Source organism: Streptopelia decaocto (genome assembly GCF_964273445.1).
Source record: "Streptopelia decaocto genome assembly, chromosome: 17".
Taxonomy (NCBI): Eukaryota; Metazoa; Chordata; class Aves; order Columbiformes; family Columbidae; genus Streptopelia; species Streptopelia decaocto.
The window spans coordinates 2929897-2954170 of NC_138672.1; the positions used below are offsets into that span (position 1 = coordinate 2929897).

The following is a 24274-nucleotide window of genomic DNA, read 5'->3' on the forward strand; positions in this document are numbered from 1 at the left end:
TGGGAGCAGATCTGAGTCAGGAACAGCTTCTCCTTGCACCCTCTGAGCAGGTTTTGGTGCCCCTGGTTGCTGTGTGGTGGGAGGAGGCAGTTCTTGAAGGGCTGAAGAGAATAAGGGAGGCCTCATTTCTAGGTTGTTCCCGGCTGCCCAGGAAATACCACCATCCTGGTTTCAAGTATTTCCTACCTGGTTGGAAAGCCAAGGCAAACAATGAGTGAAATGAGACACTGATCTTCCTCCTTGTCACCTTTTTCCTGTGTCCTTCCTCCAACATCTGTGTCACCTTTGGCTCTACTGCTCTGTTTCTCCCTGACTAATCTGATGGCCTTTTTGTAATCATAGAATCATTTTGGTTGTAAGAGACCCTCAGGATCATCGAGTCCAACCGTAACCTAACTCTACCGCTAAACCATGCCCTTGAGAACCTCATCTAAACACCTTTTAAACACCTCCAGGGATAAATCTATCTAATCTATTCTCTGCCATTTCTTCTTTCCCTCGTACCTTCCTCTTCCCAAATCCTGAAAAGAGGCTGATTTGTCGATGTTGGGATGACCCAAACTCAATCACACCTGGAAGGGCTGATGCAGGGAGGGCTGGATCCGGCATTGAGGAAGGGGGCAACTGCTGAGAGATGTTGGAAGGGATCTGCATCCCCCAGCAAAATGGCTTTATCTTCAGGGCCCTGTCTGGTGCCAGGCGGTGGAACCTGCTGCGGGGTCCTAATCTCACCCAACAGTGGGAGTGAGGAGTCTCCATGGGCTTCTCCTCTCTCTGTGTTGTCCTAGCGCTGCGTCTCGTCCCTGACCTCTGTGTCCCTCTGCCACCTCCTCAGGGACAGCAAACCTGGTGGCTCCCCAGCTGGGTCCCACTCCTGGGGCTGTGGGCAGCCTGAGGGCAATGTGGTGATGCTTTGCTCTTCAGAAATGTTGGCTGCTAACAGTGACGGGTATTTTGCAGTTCTGATCTGACACACCAAACCATGCACAAAACCAGCACCTTTCCTTTGCCCTCGGGCACATCCTTTGCTGTCTCAAGCCATCTTTGCTGGGCACAAGGTTTGTTGCAAGATGGTTGCGCATGGCAGGGCTTGGAGCTGTTGGAGGCCAAGGTGAGGCTGATTTGGGGAACGGTGTCCTAAGGAAACCCTTGAGGAGCACAGCTCCCTTGGTTAACATTTCTGGAGATTCTCTGCTGCCTCTAAAAATGGCACAGAAACATCTCCAGAAGTTTGGGGCATTTCCCTCGGCTGGTTGGATTGGTTCCTCCGGGTGCCCCCTTCATCCTGTCCTCTGCTCTCGTGTTTTCAGCCCACCATGCTTGCTTCCTTCATAGACTAGACAGCCTGAGTGACTTCACAGGTCTTTGTCACTGTGGGAAAAGGTGTCCCTGTCTCAAAAGCCCATGATGCTGAGCTCCTGTTGTAGCCTGATGGGCCATATCCAGCTGTCAGTTCTACATCTGAATGTCCTCTGGGTCTACATGGAGCTTAATTTGTGTCCAGACCACATGCCAACGTTGCCCCAGGGAAGATTTGACTTGGTCAAGTAGGAGTCTCACCACTGAGAAATGTTTAATTTAAAAAGCAATTTCCTTCCACCTAACAAGAACTATTCCTTCTGGAATGAGAATTCCCTCAGAATGCTGGCTGGGGCTGAGCACTAATGAACTCCTCTTCTCTTTCTTTTTCCCTGCGTCTCCTGGAATCTCTAGCATCTCGTAAGTATAATCTTCATTTGTTTCATTTCCTTGTCTGTCGGTGTCCTGGATAAACTCTCCTCTCCTGTCCATCATATTCGCTCGTGCCTTCCCTGCGCTAGGGCTGTTTGTCAGCGGGCCAGAGGTTAGATGGCTACACCTGGTAGGCCGACATGGATCACACCACAGCCATCCTCATCTTTGCGATGGAGACAACAGTAGCTAGCATGCTTTTGTCCCTCTTGATCCCGGCGTATGGAGTTTCCTTGGTCCATTCCTCTGTAGCAGGGGTGACGGCTGCTCACCCCCGTTCTTTGGGCCGTGCCCTGGCCACTCTTGCGTTTGCTTTAGGAACAACTGCTTGTCCGGCCACCTGCCGTAGGGAGTGAGGATCTGTGGTTTGGTGAGTCTTTTGCCCGGCCCCCGGCTCGCATGCGGTCCTGTGAGGGCTGGTTGTGTTCCTCGCTCAGCCCGATGTCTCTCTGTTGTCTGGTGAGAGCTTTCCGATGTCTGTGTGTCGTGTCCTCTCCAGTCCAAAGCTGTGTGGTTGCTTAATGGCTTAAAATGGTTTCCCAGGGCGTTCAGGGGCTACGCAGAGAGGAAGAGACGGAAACGAGAGAATGATTCTGCAGCTGTTATACAGAGGTAGGGCCTGTGTTCTCCCGTAGCCGTAACCTTGCCTGGTGTTGCATGGGCCCTTCGGGTGTCATTAGTGACGCTTGACGACGTTGACCGTGGTTGTCCCCGTCTGTGTTGCTGTTCGTAGGGACACGAGCAGTGGCCGTGTTGGAAACATGGAGGTGAGTGATGCCGCAGTGCTGATCTCCATCTTTTTAAAGGAACACTGTCTTTATTTTGAGCTTCCAAATATAATATAGAGGATCTGTGTTTCAGGCAGAAAAATATATAATATACATAAAAAATTAAAGATGCAGTTTCCCCAGGCATCTCCCAAATATCTGGAATTTGAGGTTAGCTGAGTCCTCTTAAAGGCTGTCGCTGCCTCTACAAATGCACCTCAAAAGTCTGAGATGTAGGCAAAACTAACATCTCTAGTGACCAGAAGTCTATTTTTTCACTCTTTTTTTTAAAGAACAGAAAGGAGAGGGGATGGGGACTGATTCCTTGGCCAGGTATTACAGAAGGGCCGCGGTTTCCCTCTGCCGGCTTCACAAGGCACATCACTTAGCCACTTATCTTGGTAATAATCAGCCTGCTCTGGTTTTTCAAATGAGCCAAGGCTCATGTATTTTGGCACCCTGCTGGGAAGGATAACACAGTGTTTGTGTCGTTGGTTAAAAGCTGCCGTGATCGCTTCAGCGCTATCCAAAAGAAAATGGGAGAAAAACATCAACTTTTCTTAACTAGGAAATTGCCAGGAAGATTTTTTTCTTTAGCAGCTTAAGAATGGTGAAGACAAATATGAATCAAAACTAGAGCTGCTGTAAATAAATAGACAGTGTATCTTTAAAAAGAAAGAGATTTCTCAGAATGTGTTAGATAGATACGAGTCTTTATTAGAAAATGGCTTGTTTGCAGGGCTTGCGAACACAGGAGTAGGAGTTGTGTGCATCGGTGATGTTGAGCAGTCAGGATAGAGGACAGAAAATGTCATCCTTGATGTGTCCCCTCCGGTCCTGTGGATGCTGAAGGTCCGGGCAGGGCCGGAGCAGGAGAACCATCCGCATTTCTCCCGTGGCGAGGAGTGGACAGGCCAGCGGGACGGTGGGTTTGGCTGGGCCGTGCTCAGACCCTGCCCTGCTCTATTCATGTTCAGCAGCACGTGCCAGTGGAGCACATTACTTTAGTCATTTGTCTAACGGAGGCAGTTGTCTGATCCACAGCAGTGAATCTTCATGCACCCAAGCAGAGCTAAAATAAAGCTTTGGAAAATAACACAAATAGCCCAAGTGCAGATGGGAATTTGTCATGGAATAATGTTGCTCCCAGCTTCGGTACCCAGCTGCTGGTTTTCTTTCTTGAGTTGCTGAATTTGGATCCTGATGACGGCACGGGGGCCCAAGTAGGTGGTGTGGGTTACGTGCTCTCCCTCCGCGGGCAGCGCGTGGGTTGGTCTCTCTGCATTGGAGTAGACATATGTGACCCGCTCTGAACAACTTGCTGTCGGTGCTGGCAGTTTCTTCTAGTCCGGTTAGCTCACTAAAGCATCTGCATGGTTATAATGTGTCCTTCCTCCTCCCACTAACTTGTGTGTGAGCCACATGACCTGTCACTTCACCTCTTTCCCCGGCCGTAGTCTCTGCTGCTCGGTGTGTGTTGGTGGGGCAGGAGGGGACCCGGGAAGGTTCCTCGGCTCCGTGCAGGCCGCCGGTGCCGGGGCTCATCCCCGGGGCCCTGCAGGGCGAAGTCACCTTCAGTGGAGTTCAGGGAGGAATGACATTTTCCTCGCTAGTCACCTGCTGCTGCTTCCCCGTGTCTCCTCTGTCCTGTGTGGTTCCTGTCCCGTTTGGTTCCTGTCTAGGTGAGTGACAAGGAACAAAGGGAAGCAGGTCCCTTGCGCTTGGGCAGGCTGGACAAAGAGTCCCTTGGCCGTGGTCTCTCAGGAGTGGCCAGGACAGCCTGTTTTACACAGACCTGACTATCAGGTGTAGTTGCTCCCCAAGGTTTACCCACAGGTAGATTTTCCCCTGAGCTGTGCCCTCTGCAGCCCCACTGAACCTGAATCGTGGGCAGGGAGGCGCGTGGTTCCTCAGGCAGCGTTGCCCCTCGAGCACTGTCACCTTCCCGAGCAGGGCTGTCCCAGAAGGAAGAAACTGCTTCAGCCTTTCCCAGCTCTTTGCCCAAGAGCAGTACGGGCTGTGTGGTTGCTGACAGCACAGGTGGGGTTTTAGCAGCTGCTGTGAACGTTTGGGAATGGTGTGTGCGTGCTGCTGAGCGGGCAGAGCCCGGGCACCCTGCTTTCCTGCTGAAGATGTGTGGAAGAAAGGAGAGAGGGGAGCAGTTATTGCACTTCACCAGGAGCAGAGGGAGCATTGCCAGCACAGGCAGTGATGGTGTCATCAGCAAAGCCACAGCGCAGGTGCCTTAGTCACAGGAAGGTGGAGGCAGGCCATGCGATGTAGGACCTTACGCCCTGTCCCACCAGCCCAGGGAGTTCAGAAGAAACAGCCACAACCACCCCCAGCACCCCATAGATGCAGGCTGGGAACCTGGTCTCCAGCTTTTGAATGCCCAGAAGGAAATACACTGTTTTCCCAAGTTTATTTTTTTTCTCCCAGCTTTGTCAGTCTTGCTGGGCCCAGGTGTTGCTCTGTATTACTTTTCTCAGAGGTTGTGTTTGGCCTTTCTTGCAGGAATTTTCGGAAGCACCTCCGCATGGTGGGGAGCCGAAGGGTTAAAGCACAAAGTAAGTGAGCAGCTGTAAGATGTGGCTGTGAGGAGCTGGGGTTTGAGCTGGTGGGACATGGGGAGCCCTGTGTTGCATGCAGATGCGGGTAGAAAAGACCCCGTATTGGGCTGGAGAAAGGATTTAACCTGCTGATGCCATTTTACTCTACAAAAAAGAAGGCTGCGCTGTTGCAAGTCTCCAGGACACATGATGTCTGCAAGCAGCCTGTGAGCCATTCCTGAGGACCCTTGGAAGGCCGTGGATGTCTCTGTGGCCTCAGTGTGAGGAGCAGAAGAAGAGCTGCAGTGTCCTTGTCCCACGTGCCTGTGGTTGTTGGTGATCACCAGCACAGACGCTTGTGAGGAGAAGCAGAGCTGAGAGCTGTGCAGAGCTGGGAGTGCTGCCCGGCCTCCTGAACCTGCGCCCGGCTGTGGCTCCTTGGGGACCGTCGCTGCTTCACGTGCCGCGTGGACTGGTGGCTTTTTCTTTTCTCCTCCCTGTTCCACCACCGTCTCTGCAGCAGCACCTGGGGAAACTTACCCGGTGGGAGCTGAGCGGATGGTGGAAGGGAGAAAGAAGAGGAACACGAAAGGGATTGGAGAAAGTGGGAGATAAGGGAATGTTGCGCCTCACTGGAGGAGAAATCACCTCTCAGGCCTGGGAAATGGCAGTTCCCTTTCCCTAAGGAAGGCAACACTCCTCCGTAACTCGGTTGGGGCAGCTCCCTTATCTCTGTGAAGCAGGCTGGGAATGGTGTAACCAGCTCTCGAGAGCGGAGGATTCCTCCAGAAGAGGAAACAGCTTGTTCTTCCCACCCCGCAGTCAGGAATCGTGTACAGACTGCCCACAGCAAAGCTTTCTTGAGGTGAATTCGCATTCTTTCCTTTCTCGTACGCCGTGGGAGGTGAACAGCGAACAGCATTGCATTAACATGTCCATATTGGCATCTGAGTTAGCGCCGCCTGATGCCAACAGGGCTCATGTCCCCCTAGAGCTGTCTGGAAGTTCAGGCATGCCTCTCTGCCTTGGTAACTCTCGGGTCATGTTTTCAAAGCTTTCTTCGTGTGCACAGTAGCTAAATGCCTGGTTTGAAATGAAAGCTGAGGATGGAGATCACCTGAAGAACCTCGTGTGGTTTGTCGTGCTCGACACCTGCATTGGACACTCTGCAGCGGAGGACAGGTCTTCTCAGCTTTTGTAAATGCAGATCTGCAGCGAATTCCTGTGCCGCTGACATGAGATGCTGTTACTAGATATACTGCAGCAAATCGCTCTGTCTGCCACCAGAAATAGGTATTAGTGGCTGTAAGTGGCTGTTAATTGAGGCGTAATGGCTCTCACGTGGGCTTGCCAAGTCAGACGCGGTGGTTGGCGGTTCCCAGGAATTTGCCTGCGGTGCAGCCAGCTGGGCCAGGCTCCCTGGATTGCGCTTGGAAATGCCGGTACAAACAATACAATGCACACTGGAAAAGAAAAGAGAAGAAAAACTGTAGGGGAGTGCTCACAAAAGTGCAGGCAAGCAAAACTGAAGGATCTCGTCTTTCACAACAAAATTTAGAAAACCCGAGCTTCCCTGAGGCCTCTCTGTTTGTCCGGCTCTCACTGGGATGTCACTAGAACATGGAAGGAGAAGTGACTGGAGCACTGCTGCCGCCTTCTGGGCACGCATGTGTCATTAGTTGTTTGAGCACATCTTCCTGTGAGGCCTTGGAGTCAGAGCATTTACAGTGGGACACTGGAATACCCTTGATTAAATTGAGTTTTGAGCAGTGTGTGTTTAAGGAGACACCATCCAGCGTCCTCCATTTTCTGTGTTACATACCCCATAATGGTCCTGCTCAGAAAGCGGGCACTTTGTCTTCTGCTGTGTAGAAGATAGACCCTTGTTTGCTGTGTGGAAAGGACTCGCGTTTGGCAAGTGGAAGGACAAGCACAGGGGAGTCCGTGATGTGTGGCTTTGGTGGCAATCTACTGGATGTTTTGTTTTGCTGGCAGCAACAGAGGTGGCTTTGGAGTCTGTTAATGTCGTGCTTTGGTTTTATCCTAGCATTTGCTGAACGGCGTGAGAGGAGCTTCAGCAGGTCCTGGAGTGACCCGACTCCCATCAAAGCTGATTCCTTCCATGACTCTCGAGAAAGTGAGTTCTGAGTCCTTTGAGCTTCCTCCTGTGGCCAAACCCTCCAGCTGAGGTCTTGACTGGAGTCCCACTGGAGTAACTGCTCTGTGCCCTTCTGTCCTATCTGTCATCCTTTTAGTTTCATGAGATCTGAGCAAATAACACTCCAGGTATATGCACCTCTTCATCTCTGTGTACCTATATTTATTTGTGCGGCACAACACATCTAACCTCATGTTATTGTGCGGTTTCCAGTGGTGCAGCTCTCTCACAGCCCTCTGTTCCCATCATCCCTGATTCGCTTGGGACCAAACAACCGACCTGGAAGCACATCAGTCCAAGGCAACGTTCACCATAGTGGGGCTGACCTGCCTGGCTTCCCATGTGAGAGCCCCTTCCGAGCTCCTTCCTAGGCTAGAATAGCTCGAGAGCACAGCTGCAGTGCTCCGTCAGATGGAGCTTTGGTTTCCTGGCCACGCTGGCTGCACAGATGATAGCTTGGGGCAACCTGATCTTCGTTTGGGCTGCCAGGAATTCCTCTGGGAATCCCCAGTAATGCTGTGATGTTCTGCTTGTGGGGACCGAGATGCTGTTGTGTTAATTTACAGGAGGAAATGCCAGCATCTTCTCACCGTCTTTTTGTAAAGAGAACGGCTGTTTTACCCAGATTTTATCGAAATCCTGTAGGCAAGGGACTTGGTGGATATGAGTTTGCCCATGTTGAAATGGGTTGTATGGTAAATTAATTTCAGTAGTGAAATGAACTGACCTGTCAGGTAAGCAGATCCAGCCCTCCTAACTGTAGAAGACACTGTACCAGGTTGCAGAGGGAGATGTATGAAAGGCCAGGTTCAAAACATGACCCGATTGTTCCTTTGCAGTCCGATTCCTCCCTCTCCCTCAGCTAACTCAGAGGCGAATGGAAAAGACGTGGTTCAGACAGGCTCCAGGCACCCAGTGACACTCGGACATCCCAAAAGGCTTAATAGAGGCATCTGGGTTCTCTCTCCTCAGTCCCTGGCTTCAAGGAAGCATCTCTGTTTTTAACCTTTAACGGTCAATTATATTCCTTCCAGATGTTTTTTTCCCCAGGAGGCATTGAAGGCTGACAGGTAAGGTCAATTCAATGGAGAGCAAATCCAAGTACACTGTTGCAATACTGCTGTGTTTGCTGCGGCTGTCCTCACGCTCTGGGACTTCTCTGCCAGGATCCATTTGACCCACAAGGCAGAGTTTCTTTATAACCACTCAGAAGACATAGTCAGAGTAGTTACTATGACAAGGAGACCAGCTTTGAAGTCTTTGGACTTGCTCATCAGCATGTTAAAGTGTAGAGTCTGTCTGCGTTCTGTCTCCTCCATTCTGAAATGACAGGGTGACTGCTGTGACTTCTCATTCGAAAGCTAAACTTGGTGACTGTGAGAGCAATGAAATGTTGTGTGAAACGTGGTATCGGGCTCCGTGTGTGCACTCTTCATTCGTTAAGTGTTCATTTAGAGATGCCAGCCCCAAAGTGTGGTGTCTGTCGCTCTGTGGAGGAAAGGAGGGCACAAGTCTCATGGCTTGTGGCACATCTCACGAGGTAGCTGCCAGGCAGGATCGAGTCAGGAAGACAAGTTGTTCCACCCTTGTAATGCACCTTGTGTTCTGGCAGGCCATGACCTTCAGGATTCCTGCGGCACTTTGGATGGTGACTTCGACTTGAACTGGGAAGCAGAAAAGGAGCTTGAAGCCATGGCATGTGATGGAGATGACTTTATTCCACCAAAAATAATGGTGAGGGTTTCTGACTCAGCTGTTTCTCCTCATTGCTGCTGAGTTTAGGTTCTCCATGGGAAGAGGCAAGTCTTTGTACAGGCAGCTCTTCAAGTATGTGGGGGTCACTCAGGGATCAGCCACGACCTGACGTGGTTTTCAGCATCTGTTATCACTGGGGATAATGTGTTGAAAGAAAACTGGAAGTGGAAGGACCTGTAGTCCAGCTCCCACTCAGAGCATGACCATCACCAATACTGAACTGAGTTAGTCTGAGCCTTGACAACCCTGACAATGGAGACCTGAGTCCCCACTCCCACCAGTTCCTCCTGTTGCTACTTGCCTGCTTTGCTTTGGAGCCAAATGTCATCCTTAGACATCCTTTCTGCACTGTTATAATTCCTTGATGCTCCCCCCATGCTCCCCCTGCACTGCTCTGTGGGTTTGGCAGGCAGGGCCAGGTTCTGACACATCCCTTCTGTGGCCACATGCACAAGTACTCAGCCAGAATTTGGTCTTGAGCTTCCAGCTTGTTGTCAGGCAGTGCTGGGTTTGAGTGGATCCTGTTGAGACATCAGAAGAGCCAAGGACATGCAGACGGACAGGGAGGACCTGCCACAGGGGTGTAGAGAGGCTGGATTAGCTGCTAGTTTGGGTAACACCTGAGAGCAACTGAACAGGGCACTGTTAACATGGCCTTTGTGCTTCTGCTCAGACTCTTCTGGCTTCTCCTCATCCTCTTGCCTCTTTTTTCCTCCTTCCAGCTCATTTCTTCCAAGGTGCCCAAAGCAGAGTATGTCCCGACAATTATCCGCAGGGACGATCCCTCTATCATCCCCATTCTCTACGTAAGTAAATCACTTCTGTGTCTGGATGTATGGGAGCAGGCTTCATACAGAGAATTTTATTTCGTTTTTTGTCCCTAGTTTTCTCCTTAATTCCTGTTATGGTGATTCTGAAACATTAATGTGATTTGGAAGAGGTGTCAGGAAAGGGCTGGGGGTTTGCTGAACCCAGATTTGGGGTCTTACAGGGCTCAGGTCTGGGTGGAAGAGTAAGGTGGAGTGAAAATTGCACATGTGGGCTGCCAGACGGTGCGTGCACAGCCGGGCAGATGAACCAGGGAAGGGCTGTGTGTTGCCAGGCTTAGGGCTCCTCCTTGTGCTCATCCTTGGGCAGGAGGAGCAGGACCTCAGAGCTCGATGTACAGCAGTGCATCCCTGTCATTAATTTAACTTTGATTTTTCACTCGGAGACCTGCCTGAGCAGGTGTCTGAAACACCAGCAAGGAGTCACGGGTCTTTTGTTCCTCATCACTTTATATTTGCTTGATTTGCAAGGGAAGGGTGAGACCGACAGCCCAGAGAACAGTCTCTGTGTGCTCCGGTGTTGCTGCCAGGGGCTTTGGCTTTGCTGCCTCTCTCTTTGGGAGCTGTATGGTTGTGCTGCAGATCTTGCCATGCCAGAGGCAGATGTGTCAGGAGTGTCGCTGTTTGTAACCAGCTTGGACGCCTGTTAAGCCAGAGGCTGGCTACAAAACATGGGCCAAGAGGTGAATGTGCATCGCTGACTACATCTGATGGGCTTTGGACGTCTGCAGGATTCATCTTCCAGCCTTTGGATGGACTTGGTCTTCGTGGACCATTCAGTCTTCAGCTTCTTTGCTGAGACATGTTTTAGGGTGGAAATCACTGCGATGCAAGGGAAGCTATCAGGTGGTATAATTGTGCTCTTAGAGCATGGCTTTGCCTAGAAATGGGATTGTGTGCAATGGTAGAGACTGTAATAATGTCACAGGAGCTGGTGTAGTGACAGCAAACTTTGAAATGTCCTTCTATCTTGCTTTCCAGGACCATGAACATGCCACCTTTGATGACATCCTAGGTACGTAAGTGTTATTTTCTTTTCTTAGGTCCTGCCCATAGCAAATATAAGTGATCAATATGTTAAAATCACTCCCCTGCGCCTCAGCCACCCCTCATAAAGGTGTTTTAACCACCCCAGTGACACCCGACAGTCAGTCAGCTGCTGTTGGATGTGCCACAATGATAAGACTTTACTCCTGTGGCCCATTTTCTGTGCCAAGCTCCCAGTTTGAGAGGGAAGTTGAGGCACAGGGCAGCAAAGGTACCTGTTTGTTGTCCCCTTGCAGGGTCAGGACATCTGGGGCTGGTACCACACTGTGGTCACCACAGAGCAGGGTCTGGAGCTGCCCTGTCCCTTCTCTGCCCTGTGACACGCATGAAAGCAAAGGGTTTGCTCAGCATCAGTGGGATGCTCTCCCAGCTCAGCCTCCTGCCTTCAGGACTAATGTGAGAAGAAATAGAATTAATCTTTAACTTCCTCCATGGTTCATCTTCTCCAACATGTTTTTTTTTGCAGAGGAAATAGAGAAGAAGCTTAACGTTTATCGGAAAGGCTGCAAAATCTGGAAGATGCTGATATTTTGCCAGGTACGTGAATGTCCTTAAGTGCTTGGGTGATTTGTTACGAATTGGTCTTTTTCTACAGGGAAAATTACATAGAGGAACCAATACTCCCAAGTCAGCTTCTGTTAAAGTAGCTGCATGTGTGCGGCTTTCACTTCTCGTTCCCCTGCACCGAGCAGCCTCGAGTTGCTGTGACAGCAGGAAATAAAATCTGATCAGTGTCACCAGCTCCAGGGCTGAGCTGCTTTCGAGGAAACCCAGGCAAAGCAGCATTAGCGCAGACCTCAAAAGGGGGATTTCAGGGAAAGGAACAAGCATTTCTCACCGTTTTAATCCAGCTTCAGTACAACAGTGACAGTGATGGGTGCTGTGGATCCAGTTCAGTGTACGCAGGAGAGGGGTCGGGGTGCGCTTGCCCAGCTGCGGGGGGGACGGATTTGGTCCTGCTGGATCTGGGACTGGCCCCGTTTCCCTTCCCAAGTCTCTCGTTCCTCAGCGTGGTCAGCGTGAGACGTCCCCAGCAGCTGTGTGAGGAACATGAAATGAGAAGTCAGGAAGGTAACCTGACTTAACTCCCTCCCACGTGGCCAGGGCTGCAAAATTGCAGGGTTTGCAGCGCACTGACCTGGAGATGGCAGCTCTTAATTTTCCTGATGACATTCTCAAGCTTTTTATGCCTGTTACTGCCAGAGTCCAGTTCTTCTACAGCCACATCTTGCCTGCTTATCCCTGCTTTGCTCAGCTGCTTTTCTGCCTACAGCAGCAAGTCCCCTAACACCCCCAACTGGCAGGGACTTTCTTGGCTTCCCTATTACTCTCCTGCCACCCACAATGAAAACTTTTGTCTATTGTTGTGCCTTTTTAGAGCGAGGTGGGCACACAGCGCTAAAAAATGGATAATCCAACCCTCAGCACACTGCCCATATGCGAATATTTCCTGAGCAAGTATCTGCTATGGAGGTTGCAGGGATCGCACCAGCCCGGTGTGTCTGCTCTGCTCCCTTGTGGCACTTCTGGGTATGGCTGTGCAGGACAAGAACCACAGCCAGGGTTGGTTTCTTCAGGGTCTCAAAGGGGTTTCAGTCTGTCTGTCTCTCTCTTGCAGGGAGGTCCCGGTCACTTATATTTGTTAAAGAACAAAGTCGCCACTTTTGCCAAAGTGGAAAAGGAAGAAGATATGATCCTGTGAGTGGCAGCGTCATGTTCTGGACTTGCACAGCATTTTTCTGCTCTGTTTGCTCGATGTTTATAGCACGTGGCCTGTCCGGAATGGTGACAGGAGCTGGGGTGACTTGGTCAGGGGAAGAGCAGGATGAGGGGGGACCCAGGAGCAGCTTTCAGCTCCTTCAGAGCAAGTTGCAGAGGTGACAGAGCTGAGATCATGCCCAGGGTGATGCAGCCCTGGGACACATCGCAGAGGATTCATGCTTTTCTCTGCTGTTCCGTGTCTCTCTGGAATGGGAACTATCAAAAGAAGGAGGAAAAAAAGGAAGGTACTTCCTCTCCTAACAAAGGCTTTGCTGACCAAAAACCAGAACACGTACCTCGTGCCTTTGTCACTCAGAAGCGGCTGAGAAAGCATTTCTAAGCAGGCGACCAGTGGCAGAAATCCAGACCGCCCCCACAGCTGTCTCTGGTCGTTGCCCTCCTGATTGCAGGGGAAATGGAATTTGTCTCTGCAAAGCTCGAAGTCCAGCGCGTCACTGAGGAGGGTTTTCACTAACACTCCAGCCTGTCAGATGGGGCTGCTGAGCGAATTTTACTTCTCCTTGCAGAGAGTTAAGCTTTGCCTGTGGTGCTGCCTTGGTAAACAGTGCTTTGTTGTGGGGGCGAGGATATACACCAGCCTGTTCCTACACAACTTCTTGTTGGCATGAGAGCTGAGTATAAAATCAACATCTGTTCAGCGCTCTCGTGCTCTGCTGTAAACACTGTCAATAAAATTCTGCAGCACGTGTGTGCGTAAACACGTCTGAACACATTCCAGGCGTAGCTGGTCCCAAGTTGGTAATTCAGGGACCTTCAGAAAGTTGTGAACGCTCATAGTTAGAAGGGCAACTGTTGAGAGAAATGGGAGGGGAAATTGGAGGGAACTGCTATAAGAAGAGTGTGCTTAGTAAAACTGTCAGTCTAAAAGCACTCTGGGTGGACTTTGCTCCATCTTCTTCACCTTGGAGCCTCCTTGGCTCAATGAGCCGCTCTTCCTTCCTTGGACCTGCTCCTCCAGCCCTTGCTCTGCCCTGCTCCTCCTTGTGTAAGAGCCAAAGGCTCTTTCCAAGCAGCTTGCTCCTCAGGCTACAAGCCTCTTGTCCCTCCTGAGCTGTGTGCACACACCCCTTGTGATTCCTGTGTGTGATTCCTCATGCATATGAGGAGATAGATTATTTTTTTTAATTATGTACTCATTTTTTCCTGTTTCTACCAGCTTCTGGAAGAGGTTGAGCCGGCTGATGAGTAAAGTCAATCCTGAACCAAATATCATTCACATCATGGGCTGCTATGTTCTTGGAAACCCCAATGGGGAGAAGGTAAGAGCTTCCTGGGTCACCTCTTTGGGAACGTCCCCTGGGTGCCACCAAGCCCAGGGAGGCAACAGCCACACTCTGAAATCCAAACCTTCCTCTTCTGCTGGGTGGGAAGCATCTGCCGTCCCGTCCCACCGCCCTGTGTGTTGTGCCTTCCCCAGAGGGCAGAGGGGGAATGTGAAGTGACTTGCAGGCCAAGCGCTGAAACCTTTGAGGAGAACTGTCATTCACAGCACTTTATTTATTTACTGACAGCTAGGTGTTTGAAAGGACTTGAGTGGAAGGTTTTGCAGAGGTAGTGAACAAGGATGGGCAGTTCTGGGTGCCCTGGAGTTCTCCTTTCAGCTGCTAACTCTCAATATGTTTGTCTTTCAGCTATTTCAGAATCTGAAAAACTTAATGAATCCTTATAGGGTTGCCTTTGAGTCTCCACTTGAACTATCAGCTCAAGGTAATTAATTTTCTGTACAAATATGCACACTTTCCTAATCAGCCTGCCTCCTTCAGTGGGCATCTTCCTCAAAAAGCAATTTTGAGCTCCCTTAAGCCCTGACCTTCATTTTGCTTGTAATCACCTTGTATAGTTCAGTTGCTGAACCCGATTTTCCCTGCAGTGCCTCCACGTTCACGGTTCTTCTGTCCTGTTTGTGCCTGAAGCCGCAGAGCCCTCTCCCACACAGGGACAAAGTAGCCTAAATAGCGGGCGGCTTTGCAGGCTGAGTTTAGGAGATTTATCCTATTATTAGGGCATGTGAAGTGCATGCGAGATGTGCACATGGGAGCAGAACTTCTTCTGTAACCAAGTGTGCAGGGCTCTCTTCTCCAGGACTCAAACCACTGGTACCGGGTAAGTTGTGTCACCAACAAGCGACTGGGATGGAGCCTGTTTTAGCCATTCTATATCTTAGGCTGCTTTGGTTTTGGTTTGGTTTGGGTTTTTTACTGTGGCTATAGGATTTTTCCTGTTCTCTGGTCGATGTGAGCAGTCATGGGTACAGCTTCGTAAGTGACATATTCTGAATTTGCCATTGTTATTTTATCTTTGGTGCGATCCTTGGTGCTTTGTTCTCCTGGAGGGTAAAAGCATGCGGCATTAGGCTATAAGCACTGCAGGTATTTCTCACAGTTGGCATCAGCACTGGTGGGTTATTCTGAACTCCCACCTGCTCCCGTAGCAGTGGATGGGAGTTGAGCACATTCGAGTTGCGTGTCCTGCTGAGGTTTGGACCCAGCTTTACACAGCGCTTGCATAGATCTTATAGCTCATACATGCGTGCTGAGAAGCGACTTGCAGGGAAGTTCCTGGGTTTATATGCAGCTTGGCAGGCAAGGCAGCGGGTTCTGCGTACAGGCATTTAAGCAGTTGATCTTGAGGAGGTTGGGCTGAAGAATACGCCTGGATTTATCCCCTTGATCAATCTGGGACGCGCTAAGAGTGTAACCTCTCTAATCCTTCGCAAAGTCATCTGAAACTAATCTTAAGCAGGCCTCCGAAGCGAAAATCCCGTCCTTGAGCCCTGTCTCGGAGCCCCAGGCTGTTTGCCCTTGTGTTTTCAAGTGCAGTCACAGCGTCCCCTGCGTGGCCTTCGGTCTGTGACCGCCCTGTGACACCCCCGCGTCCCATCGGAGGTGCCAGGGGCGCAGAGCTGGCGTTAGCGTGTCCTGCTGAGCTCGTCGCTGTGAGGAGAGGCGGCTCCGCAGGACAGAGATGGCCTGTTAATGTTCATTTTTATCCTGAATTTTCAATATTAATTATGTCGAATGTTTCTCACCAGTCGTTCCAATGGGTTAACTTTTCTGGAGTCCCTGTGCCTGTCTCGTGCGGGCTATGGGATCCTTTGGCTGATTCTCTGCAGCCAGTGCAGGGAGGGCAAAGTCTGGAGACAGACTTGGTGCTCAGCGCCCACCCCCATGGACTAACCCTGCCAGGGGATTACAAGGAGCCTTTCAGGGTTTGAGGAGATCTAAAACAACGTTTCCTGCCCACGGGCACGTTCGCATGCTCTGGGCAGGTGCAGAACGCCGCGGTTCTCCCGATGAAGCACACGGAGGGTTCTCCTCCACCCCATGCCCATGTTTTACTGCTGCGGCCTCGCATCTCCCCGGTGCTGCGCAGTGTAACCCTCTGTTTCCTTTTTCTCCTAGGTAAGCAAATGATCGAGACTTACTTTGACTTCCGCCTTTACCGCCTCTGGAAGACCCGCCAGCACTCTAAACTATTGGATTACGATGACATTTTATGAGCTGGAGAAGACTTTTGTGAGAGGAAGTTGATCACCGGTGTCCAAGAAGTCATGCTTATCGCAGAGAGACTCTTTTATTGGCACGGGGAGCCCTTCAGAGCCCTAAAGGAGGCAGCGGCGCTCGAGGAAGGGGAGAAGGAGCCCTTAGAATGTGTCGGGAGGAAAGTCTCCTGGGTCAAGAGAGACTGGAGGGCAAGGGTTTGGCACCGCGCTGGGCTCGGGTCAGAGCCGCGGGGCCTCCGGAGGAGCCGTGCGAGACGAGGACAGGACGGAGTTCCTTGCAGAACTGAGCTGTTTTGGGTCAGAATGGGCCAGATTTGATTCCGGGTCCTTTTAAAGACTTTCAAAGCTCAGGTTTTCTTACAAAAAAAACAAAATCAATTACCCATGCACTATAACGAAGAAGTGACCAGAGCAGAGAGGTTTGTACTGATGGGATCTTCTGTGCTGGGGATCTTGGAGAGCAAGGACTGCTACACCTACTCCTGCAAGCTTAGATCAAGATGATCCAGTTTCAATGTGAATATATAATGGAATATAGAATTGAAATCTAACTTTTTGTTTGTTTGTTTAATAGCAAATAAGTGCAATTTTATAGCGAGAGGGGTAAAACCCCTCCCAATATTAAATTAGTTAAAAATAACACACCAGTAACCAATAGATGAGCTATTTTTGGTCTGCTTGAAAATATATTCAAAATGGTAATATATCTTCTGTAGACATATTTAATCACCAGCAAACGTGGTTTTAACGTAACTTAGCAGACCCTGCATGTCTGCTGCATTGATTAATCCGGTTTGGTTCATTACTTTCAGAGTAGCTGTGTGCACTAGTTGTATGTGCTCTCACGAATGTGTATTTCTCCTCCAATTAGACACAACTTGATTACTTTCTATTTTGCTGCTCGCAAAACTACGGGACTTTAGTTTTGCTGAAATACTTTAGGTTAGAAATACGGCGCCTGGCCGAGCAGCTTCCGCCGGGTTCGCTGTGGTATGAAAACGAATTAGCAGTTAATAGCCATGGTAATTACTCGTTCATGCCCGCGTTTGGCTGCGTGATGGGTTGAGTTCTGCGCCCGGCCCGTGCGGTGACGCGACCGGCGGAACCTCCGAGGGGACCGTCCCTGCGGTGTTGGGAATAAAGCTCCGGAGGACACGGTGCGCGGTTGTAGCACGAGTTTGACTCTTCCCCACGTTCACTTGGTTGTGTTATTTGTGTATAAACCACCTCTTTTCCAACGCTAAAAAGACCCTTTTATTGGTCTGAGCTGCTGGTGTCCCTTCCCGCATAGGACAGAGTAAACCCAGAGCTTTGTCAGAGCAGTTTGAGAACCCACGTTTGTACTTGATATTTGACGGGTTTTTGGGGGGAATATATTTACTTTTTGTTTCTTTAGGTTGCTTTATGTTTGGGGAAGGGTTCATTTAACCTTCTACTCTCCTGTTCAGAGGACAAACACTACTTAGAGTCTGTGCAGGTCACTCTGGCCATTCTGGGTGGTGATGCAAGTTATTTCTAAGTAAAACCTAACTGCAGAATAACCGGGAAGGATGAGCTTGGTTTCCTAATTTCCTGGTATCTAAAATTAGTTGATCGTGAAGGAAAATATATGTACAAATCTTTTAAATACTTACAAAAAGAACTCGTTGTTCTGATCTGTAGAGTGCTCCTTCCCCCGTGACATATCGTGGTTGTGATTTTGGGGAGCAGAGTGGCTAGAACTGCTGAACCCTGTACATTTATAGCAGTTTTTATAGCAAAACTTGTGAAGAAACGATGTACATAGAGTAAGTGAGGAGAGGAGTAGGTGAGGGGAGATGGTTTAAAGGTATCAAAAGCAACATATTGAAGCAAACAGGCGCGGGCTGTGGTCGGGAGCTGTTCGGAAGCCGCTGGCCCGACCTGGGGGGTTTGGTGGCCGCGTCTCGTCCCTGGCCGGACTCTGACCGTCTTGACTCGGTCACACGTTCCAGGTTTGTGGTGAAGAGGGTAACGGGCACCGGGCTGTAGCTTTGGGAAGAAAACGCCAGATATAAAACACAAACCAAAATTTATGCCCGTTCTGTTATTTAGCTGTGCCGGTGGGGCTGCGGGTGCGAGAGAACACGAAGCGATGGGGAGAAGGAAATGTGGTGGCAGGATGGACGTGCTGACACAAAACTCCCCCTTTTTGACCCCTTCACCTCCCGTGGTTGTGCTCCACGGGAGACAAACTGTTCTTCCCCTCTCTTTTCTAAAGTGAAATCCCCATTCGGTGAACTTGGTAGCATGAATGTAGCATTGTGGATCTATTGAAAGTCCCGTTGAGCTCCGAAAGGGACCGTTTGTCTCCACTGCGGTGGTTTCTCTGTAGAACTATTGTATATCTATTCTCATTGACCACGTGTAGAACTAGGGGTGCCACGTAGAAAGGTAGATTGTACAGTTGCGTAACTCCTGTAGGAAGATGTATGTTTGAATGAACTTTACAGGCTGTTTAACTGGTGCGGTTGACTGTAGTATAATGACAAACGATGAACGCATTTCTCTCTTTTCCAAAGATCTATATTCCTCATAGTTTGTGATGTTTATGACATGAGCGTATTATTTCCTTTGTAGCATTCATTTGACTAAAGAGATGAAATACTCTCGAAGCTGTGACTGGAAAGACGATGGTGTTTTGATGTTTGTTGTGCAAATAGCGTCATTGAAGTGAACCATTTCTGAGAGAGCAAGACAAATTCCTTCCCCTTTTTAATGGGTTGAATTTTTCAGGTGGCTGCTGGGAAAGGATCAGCAAAGGATAGGATGATAATAAATTGTACTTATTTAAACTTTAGAGTAAAAAATAGAGCGTGTAAGACCCTCTCCCGGGCCGCCCGCTCTGTTGGAGGACCCGCGGCCCATCGCACCGTCACGCTCGGCCGCAGCGCGGGGAGCGGTGGCCGCGGCTCCTCTGTGCTCTGGGTTTGCTTTTAGCAAGGGCAGGAGAAATGGGGACACCTGGTGAACCCTGGAGAGCGGCAGGTTAAAGCGGGAGGGTTCAACTGGGCGCCACCCATGGCCGTTCACCCCAACCGCAGGTGGGTTCTGCGGCTCGTGCCGTGCGGCAGCGCTGGATGGGACCCCAAGGCCTTCCCTGCCCCGATGGGCGGCAGCGGCGTGTGCTGGTTGTGTTGTGGGCTGGGGTTGTACCCCGAGAGAGGAGAAGGGTGGGCAGCGAGTGCCCCGTGTGCTGCCCCGGGCAGCCCCGGCCGTGTTCTCTGCAGAGAACATTCACTCGGCTGTGAGAGGTGTCGTCTTCTTGGATGTAGCACTTGTCTTGTACGGGGTTTTCCAGAGAGGCTTTTCTCTTTGCCTCGTGGTCGGTTGGGAAGAAAACTGGGGAAAAAAGAAAACTCAAGTTACCTGAGGGATGTAGAAATAGGTAGAAAATTGCGATAAAGCTTTTTGCAGCCTGTCCTCAAGCTGCAGCCACCAACTGCAGCCACCAACTTCCCTTTGCAGCTGGGAAACGGAGTGAGCAGATAATCCCTTCCTGCCTTAAAAACCAAAACAGCCCCCCCAAAAAACAACAACAACAAAAACCCAGCAGCCAAACGCAAAAATGGAGAAATCCTTGAAATCCTTGCATCTCCAGCAAAACGTGTGTCTGCAGCAGCCAGCGCTCTGCCCTGTGTGAGGACTTGCACCCCCGGGGCCCCCAGATTCTGCCTCCAGCGCCCGTGGGGGCTCTGCCTCTGCCAGGGGACTCTGGAAATGAATTTGTTCTTCGTTTCTCAGCCTGGACATGCTGCCTGGAGCTCAGCACAAGTTTCCTGCACCGGGGCCTCTGGAGTTCACATTCACGTGTGTTCGCATCGTCCCTTCACACGCAGACTTTCCCGTGGTGGGGGGAGATGCTCCCCCTCGGTCGCCCGCGCTGCTTTTGCCACGTGCGGCGAAGCGTGAGGTGTCACCGTGTGGTCCGGGCAGTGCTGGCGTCCCCGGCTCCTGGCACGCGGCCACGGCACAAATAGCTGCTGTTGTTTGGGACGTGACTGCGCCGGTGACCTGTGGCTGGGAGTTCCTGTTCCCAAGGCTGTGCTGGCACAGAGACGGCACACGCTGCTTCGTCACCTTCGGGCAACACAAGTGGGGTTGGTTGAAAGAATGGAAAATGCTGATTTTTAAATAGCCAGCCCGGCGGGATCTGGAAATGGGAGCGTGTCCTTAATCCCGGCCCAGACGGGGTGGAACGACAGGCTCACTCTGCTCTCTTGGTGTAAACATTCAGCCCATCAAAACCCAGTTTAAGAGTCACGCTTACGTGTTATTCATGATATATCAGTCCAGGATAAAGTATGTTACCCTTATGAATAAAAAAATCCTTCCAGGGCCCTTGGCACGCGTCGCCAGGACATCAGAGGATGTGCCGGGTTGTGTCATCCTTCCTGGAGCCATCGGACCAGGACACAGATTTGCAGGCACCCGTGAAGCTGAGTTGCTGTGGCCTCCGAGTTGTGCAGTGACGTTCCCTGCAGCCGAGGATGCAGACGGCCCTTCCTGCAGGACGCCACGCAGCCATCCCCCAAGGGACAGCGAGCAGCAGCGTCATTTTCCACGCCATCTGTAAAAAGCTGTTTGTGATGCCGTTTCTTGTCCCGCTGGCCACAGGGCAGCCATGGCTTTCTGCGTCTCCGTGGGAGTGTTTGTGAATTCTCCGTTGTGGAAACACAAGCCAAAGTCAACTGGAAACTGTTACAGTCTCGATGACAAGTCAGCTTGTTAGTAATATTGTGTACTCCAGCTGAGTGAGGAAATGGGTGGCTTAATGACCATGAACCTGGCTGTGATCGTTACTCCCAGGTAACCCTGCTGTGTAATCATCTCTGTTAATAGTAAGATACCAGAGGTCCCTGTCTGCCGAAAACACCAGTGTACAACCTCTTGCCAAGGTTGTGCATGAGCTATTGAAGAGTGACAGGAGCCAGTGGCGGCTTTGATTCCAAAATAAACTCAGCCGAACATCCTGCCAGTCAATGTGAAAACCTTAAAGACCGCAAGGAATCAACATCATGGACATTAAATGCAAGGAATCCATCTGAAGAGGCGCTAATTTGCTCTTTTTCCTATGTTTAGTAAATTCTGAAGAATTAATACCACCTAATAATTTTTCACGTTATTGTCTTGCTTTCAGAGCATCCTTAAGACTGTTGTACGTAAGGACAGGTAAGACCCATCCGGGCTTGTGTGACGTTGGGGAAGCAGGCTCAGTTAGTTCATGGGGCACTCCAGTCTGCCTTCCTTTTCTCAGTGTCCAGACAAACTGGTGATTAATCACAGCAGTAACAGCCCTGGAAACCTTCAGCAAGAGGAGCCTCTTCAGCTGAGCAAAGCCAAGGTGTTTGCAGGGCCCCTCAGGCAGTCGCTCGGGGGGGGACCCTCCTGGGATCCACCAGCACCCACAGCGATAACCCTGCTCTGGGCTTCCTGTGGGTTTCAGTGGCGTTTTCCTCCTGCGGTTGTGCTGTGGACGTGTTGAGTTGTAATTGGGGAATCTGGAATATTGTGTCCAGTTGTGGCCCCTCAGTTCCAGCAGGACAGGGAACTGCTGGAGAGAGTCCAGCGCAGCCACCAAGATGCTGCAGGGAGTGGAGCATCTCCCGTGTGAGGAAAGGCTGAGGGAGCTGGGGCTCTGGAGCTGGACAAGAGGACACTGAGGGGGGACTCATTCATGGGGATCAATATGGAAAGGGGGAGTGTCAGGAGGATGGAGCCAGGCTCTTCTGGTGACAACCAGTGACAGGACAAGGGACAATGGGTACAAACTGGAACACAGGAGGTTCCACTGAAATTTGAGAAGCAACTTCTTCCTGGTGAGGGTGGCAGAGCCTGGCCCAGGCTGCCCAGGGGGGTTGTGGAGTCTCCTTCTCTGCAGACATTCCAACCCGCCTGGACACCTTCCTGTGTAACCTCATCTGGGTGTTCCTGCTCCATGGGGGATTGCACTGGATGAGCTTTCCAGGGCCCTTCAACCCCTGACATTCTGGGATTCTGTGAATGAGCCTGAAGTGCAGTGGTGCTGAGGAGGCTGTGCCCACCAGCCAGGGGCTGGTCATGGCCACGGTCACCCCAGCCTTTGGCTCAGGACCAACACAGATACATGTTGGTGGTTTTCAAAAAGCTTCAGTACAAAGTGTGGGCTTGTTAGGTTGTTTTTGTGGGCTTGTTAGATTATTTTTTTTTTTAGTGCTAAAACTCATTTGTAGCAATTCAGTCGCCACTCCAAGGTCCTGTTAGCTGGAGCAGAGCTGGGAATTCAAGGACAGGTATCTTTGCCCTTACATTTGATATACCCTAAAATCACTGCAGATAAGCACAGCCAAGGAAGGCCCTTTGAGTACGGACCCTGCTCCCTGCGTTTGCTGTGCCCCCTGTGCTAATGAGACACTATTTTGCTGGGTGTTAAACGCGAGCGACTGAAGAAACTGAGTCAGTTTGTTGTTCCCCATCCCGGGAGCCCAGGCTGCAGTCGTACCCGAATGAGCAGGACGGGGCTGTAGTTTTTCCGCTGTGTGTTTCCTGTTGTTCTTTAACACTGTTCCTGGAACTGGGTGACTTCAGTTGTGATATCAAGCAACAGGCGCCGCACAAACCAAGGTTTGCAGGGCTGGGAGTCCGTCTGCTTTTAGGATCTTGACTGTGTCCCCTCGGAGTTCAGGCACCAGTTGTCATTTCCAGCTCCTCTGCGGGCCGTCCCTTTGCTGCTGCAGAGCCGCCAGCCAGGGGACAGCAGCGGTGTTCTGTGTGTGTAACAAGGGGAAGAGGCAGCAGTGCAAGCTTTGAAAAAGGATCTGGTAATGTGGGGAAGGATAGGTTATATCTGGTAATGCTCCCGAACTCTCAGATAATCTGAGTAAGTGACTTTTATCCAGATGAAAAAAAGAAGCTTAGTTGTCAAAATAATAGGGAGAAAAACCCCCAGACCACCCAAGTGTGAGTAGTTCTTGACCATCTGACAAGCCATGTGAAGATAAAGGTCTCGCTGGCCTGATGCTGCCTCAGATGGAGCTGGCACATCCTGCTCCTTCCAGAGCCAGGCTCGGGTGCAGGGTGACATCGCTGCGTCCATCTGCAGAACATATGCACGAGCAGCTGGAAACGGCCCCAAGAGTGCCCCTGGGTTAGAGCTCAGCCTGAGACACGCTGCTCAGGGCCAACACTCTCTAACAGCGAGTTTTGAAAACAAAGATTGTAAGATCCAAGGGCTCGGTGGCCCTGGACCAGCAGGTTGGCCCCTTAGGAGCAGTCCCTGTTTTCTGAGGTGGTTTCTGGCTGGGGCAAACCAGCTATGGCGCTGGAGACATCTGCCCTCTCGTTTCTCTGAGACTATCTGCTGCTTTGTGTATAATAACCAGGTTTCAAATAACATGAATGTTTCTAGGTTTTAAGATGTGATTTAATAAAAAGAGCTGTTTCTGGGAAAGCAGGTTTTCTCTCGCTTGGGTTTGTTGTTTGTTGTTGTTCTCTGGCTGAGTTTCCACACCCAGAGATGCCCCGTGGCAGACGCTTTGCTGTGCTGGCGGGTGCGGACACACAGACACTGGGCATCTCCGAACGGCAGCAGCGAGGGCAGCGCTGGGACCGCAGAGCTCCAGCGCTGCAAGAGGCACAGGGACGGTTAAAAGGAGAGGAAGGTAAAAACTCCTGATGCTTTAAACAAGGGAGCATCTGAGAGGCACAAACCCAGCGCCGGGGATGGTGCAGCGACTCACAGTTCCAGCTGCACCTGTGGCTCAGTGCGTATGGACTGCACTGATACGGAGTTTGCAGAACGTTAACATTGTGCCTTTTCCTGGGAGGAAGAACAACCTCCCAGCACCTTCTGAGACTCCCTAGAGAAATTCAAGGGAGGCTAAAGGCCTGATAATCCCTCTGGGGCAAACAGACCAGCTCCAAAATAACGCCCAACCCCAGGAGGGCAGAAGCATCGCATTCTGATAAACTTTCCTTGTTAAAAGTCTGTTTGGCTTAATTGCCAAAGCGAGCAGGTCTGGCTTGAACTCTCAGCTGCAATTTTCCCCTTTATCTCCAATGCTGAGAGTCACGTGCATGTTCACCTTCCATTAAATGTGGTCTCTGCAGCCCCTCTGAGCAAGGCAGAGAGAAACAGGCTGGACAACTCTGTCACTAAA

At 50.7% G+C, this 24274-nt stretch overlaps 1 protein-coding gene across 3 annotated transcripts in view; it reads left to right on the forward strand.

Moving 5' to 3' along the window:
* The window catches only part of NSMF (NMDA receptor synaptonuclear signaling and neuronal migration factor), a 47259-nt gene extending 23742 nt beyond the window's left edge, over positions 1-23517 (forward strand). For 2 of the 3 annotated variants that reach the window (XM_082067872.1, XM_082067874.1), the window contains 10 exons: positions 5013-5065; positions 7095-7184; positions 8818-8939; positions 9683-9766; positions 10769-10802; positions 11301-11371; positions 12453-12532; positions 13773-13875; positions 14248-14323; positions 16018-23517. In XM_082067872.1, the coding sequence (XP_081923998.1) occupies positions 5013-5065; positions 7095-7184; positions 8818-8939; positions 9683-9766; positions 10769-10802; positions 11301-11371; positions 12453-12532; positions 13773-13875; positions 14248-14323; positions 16018-16115 (811 nt within the window). In that variant the 3' untranslated portion in view covers positions 16116-23517. The remainder of the gene's footprint in view (positions 1-5012; positions 5066-7094; positions 7185-8817; positions 8940-9682; positions 9767-10768; positions 10803-11300; positions 11372-12452; positions 12533-13772; positions 13876-14247; positions 14324-16017) is intronic. The other variant, XM_082067873.1, reaches the window with a different exon arrangement.
* Positions 23518-24274: the final 757 nt, after the last annotated feature.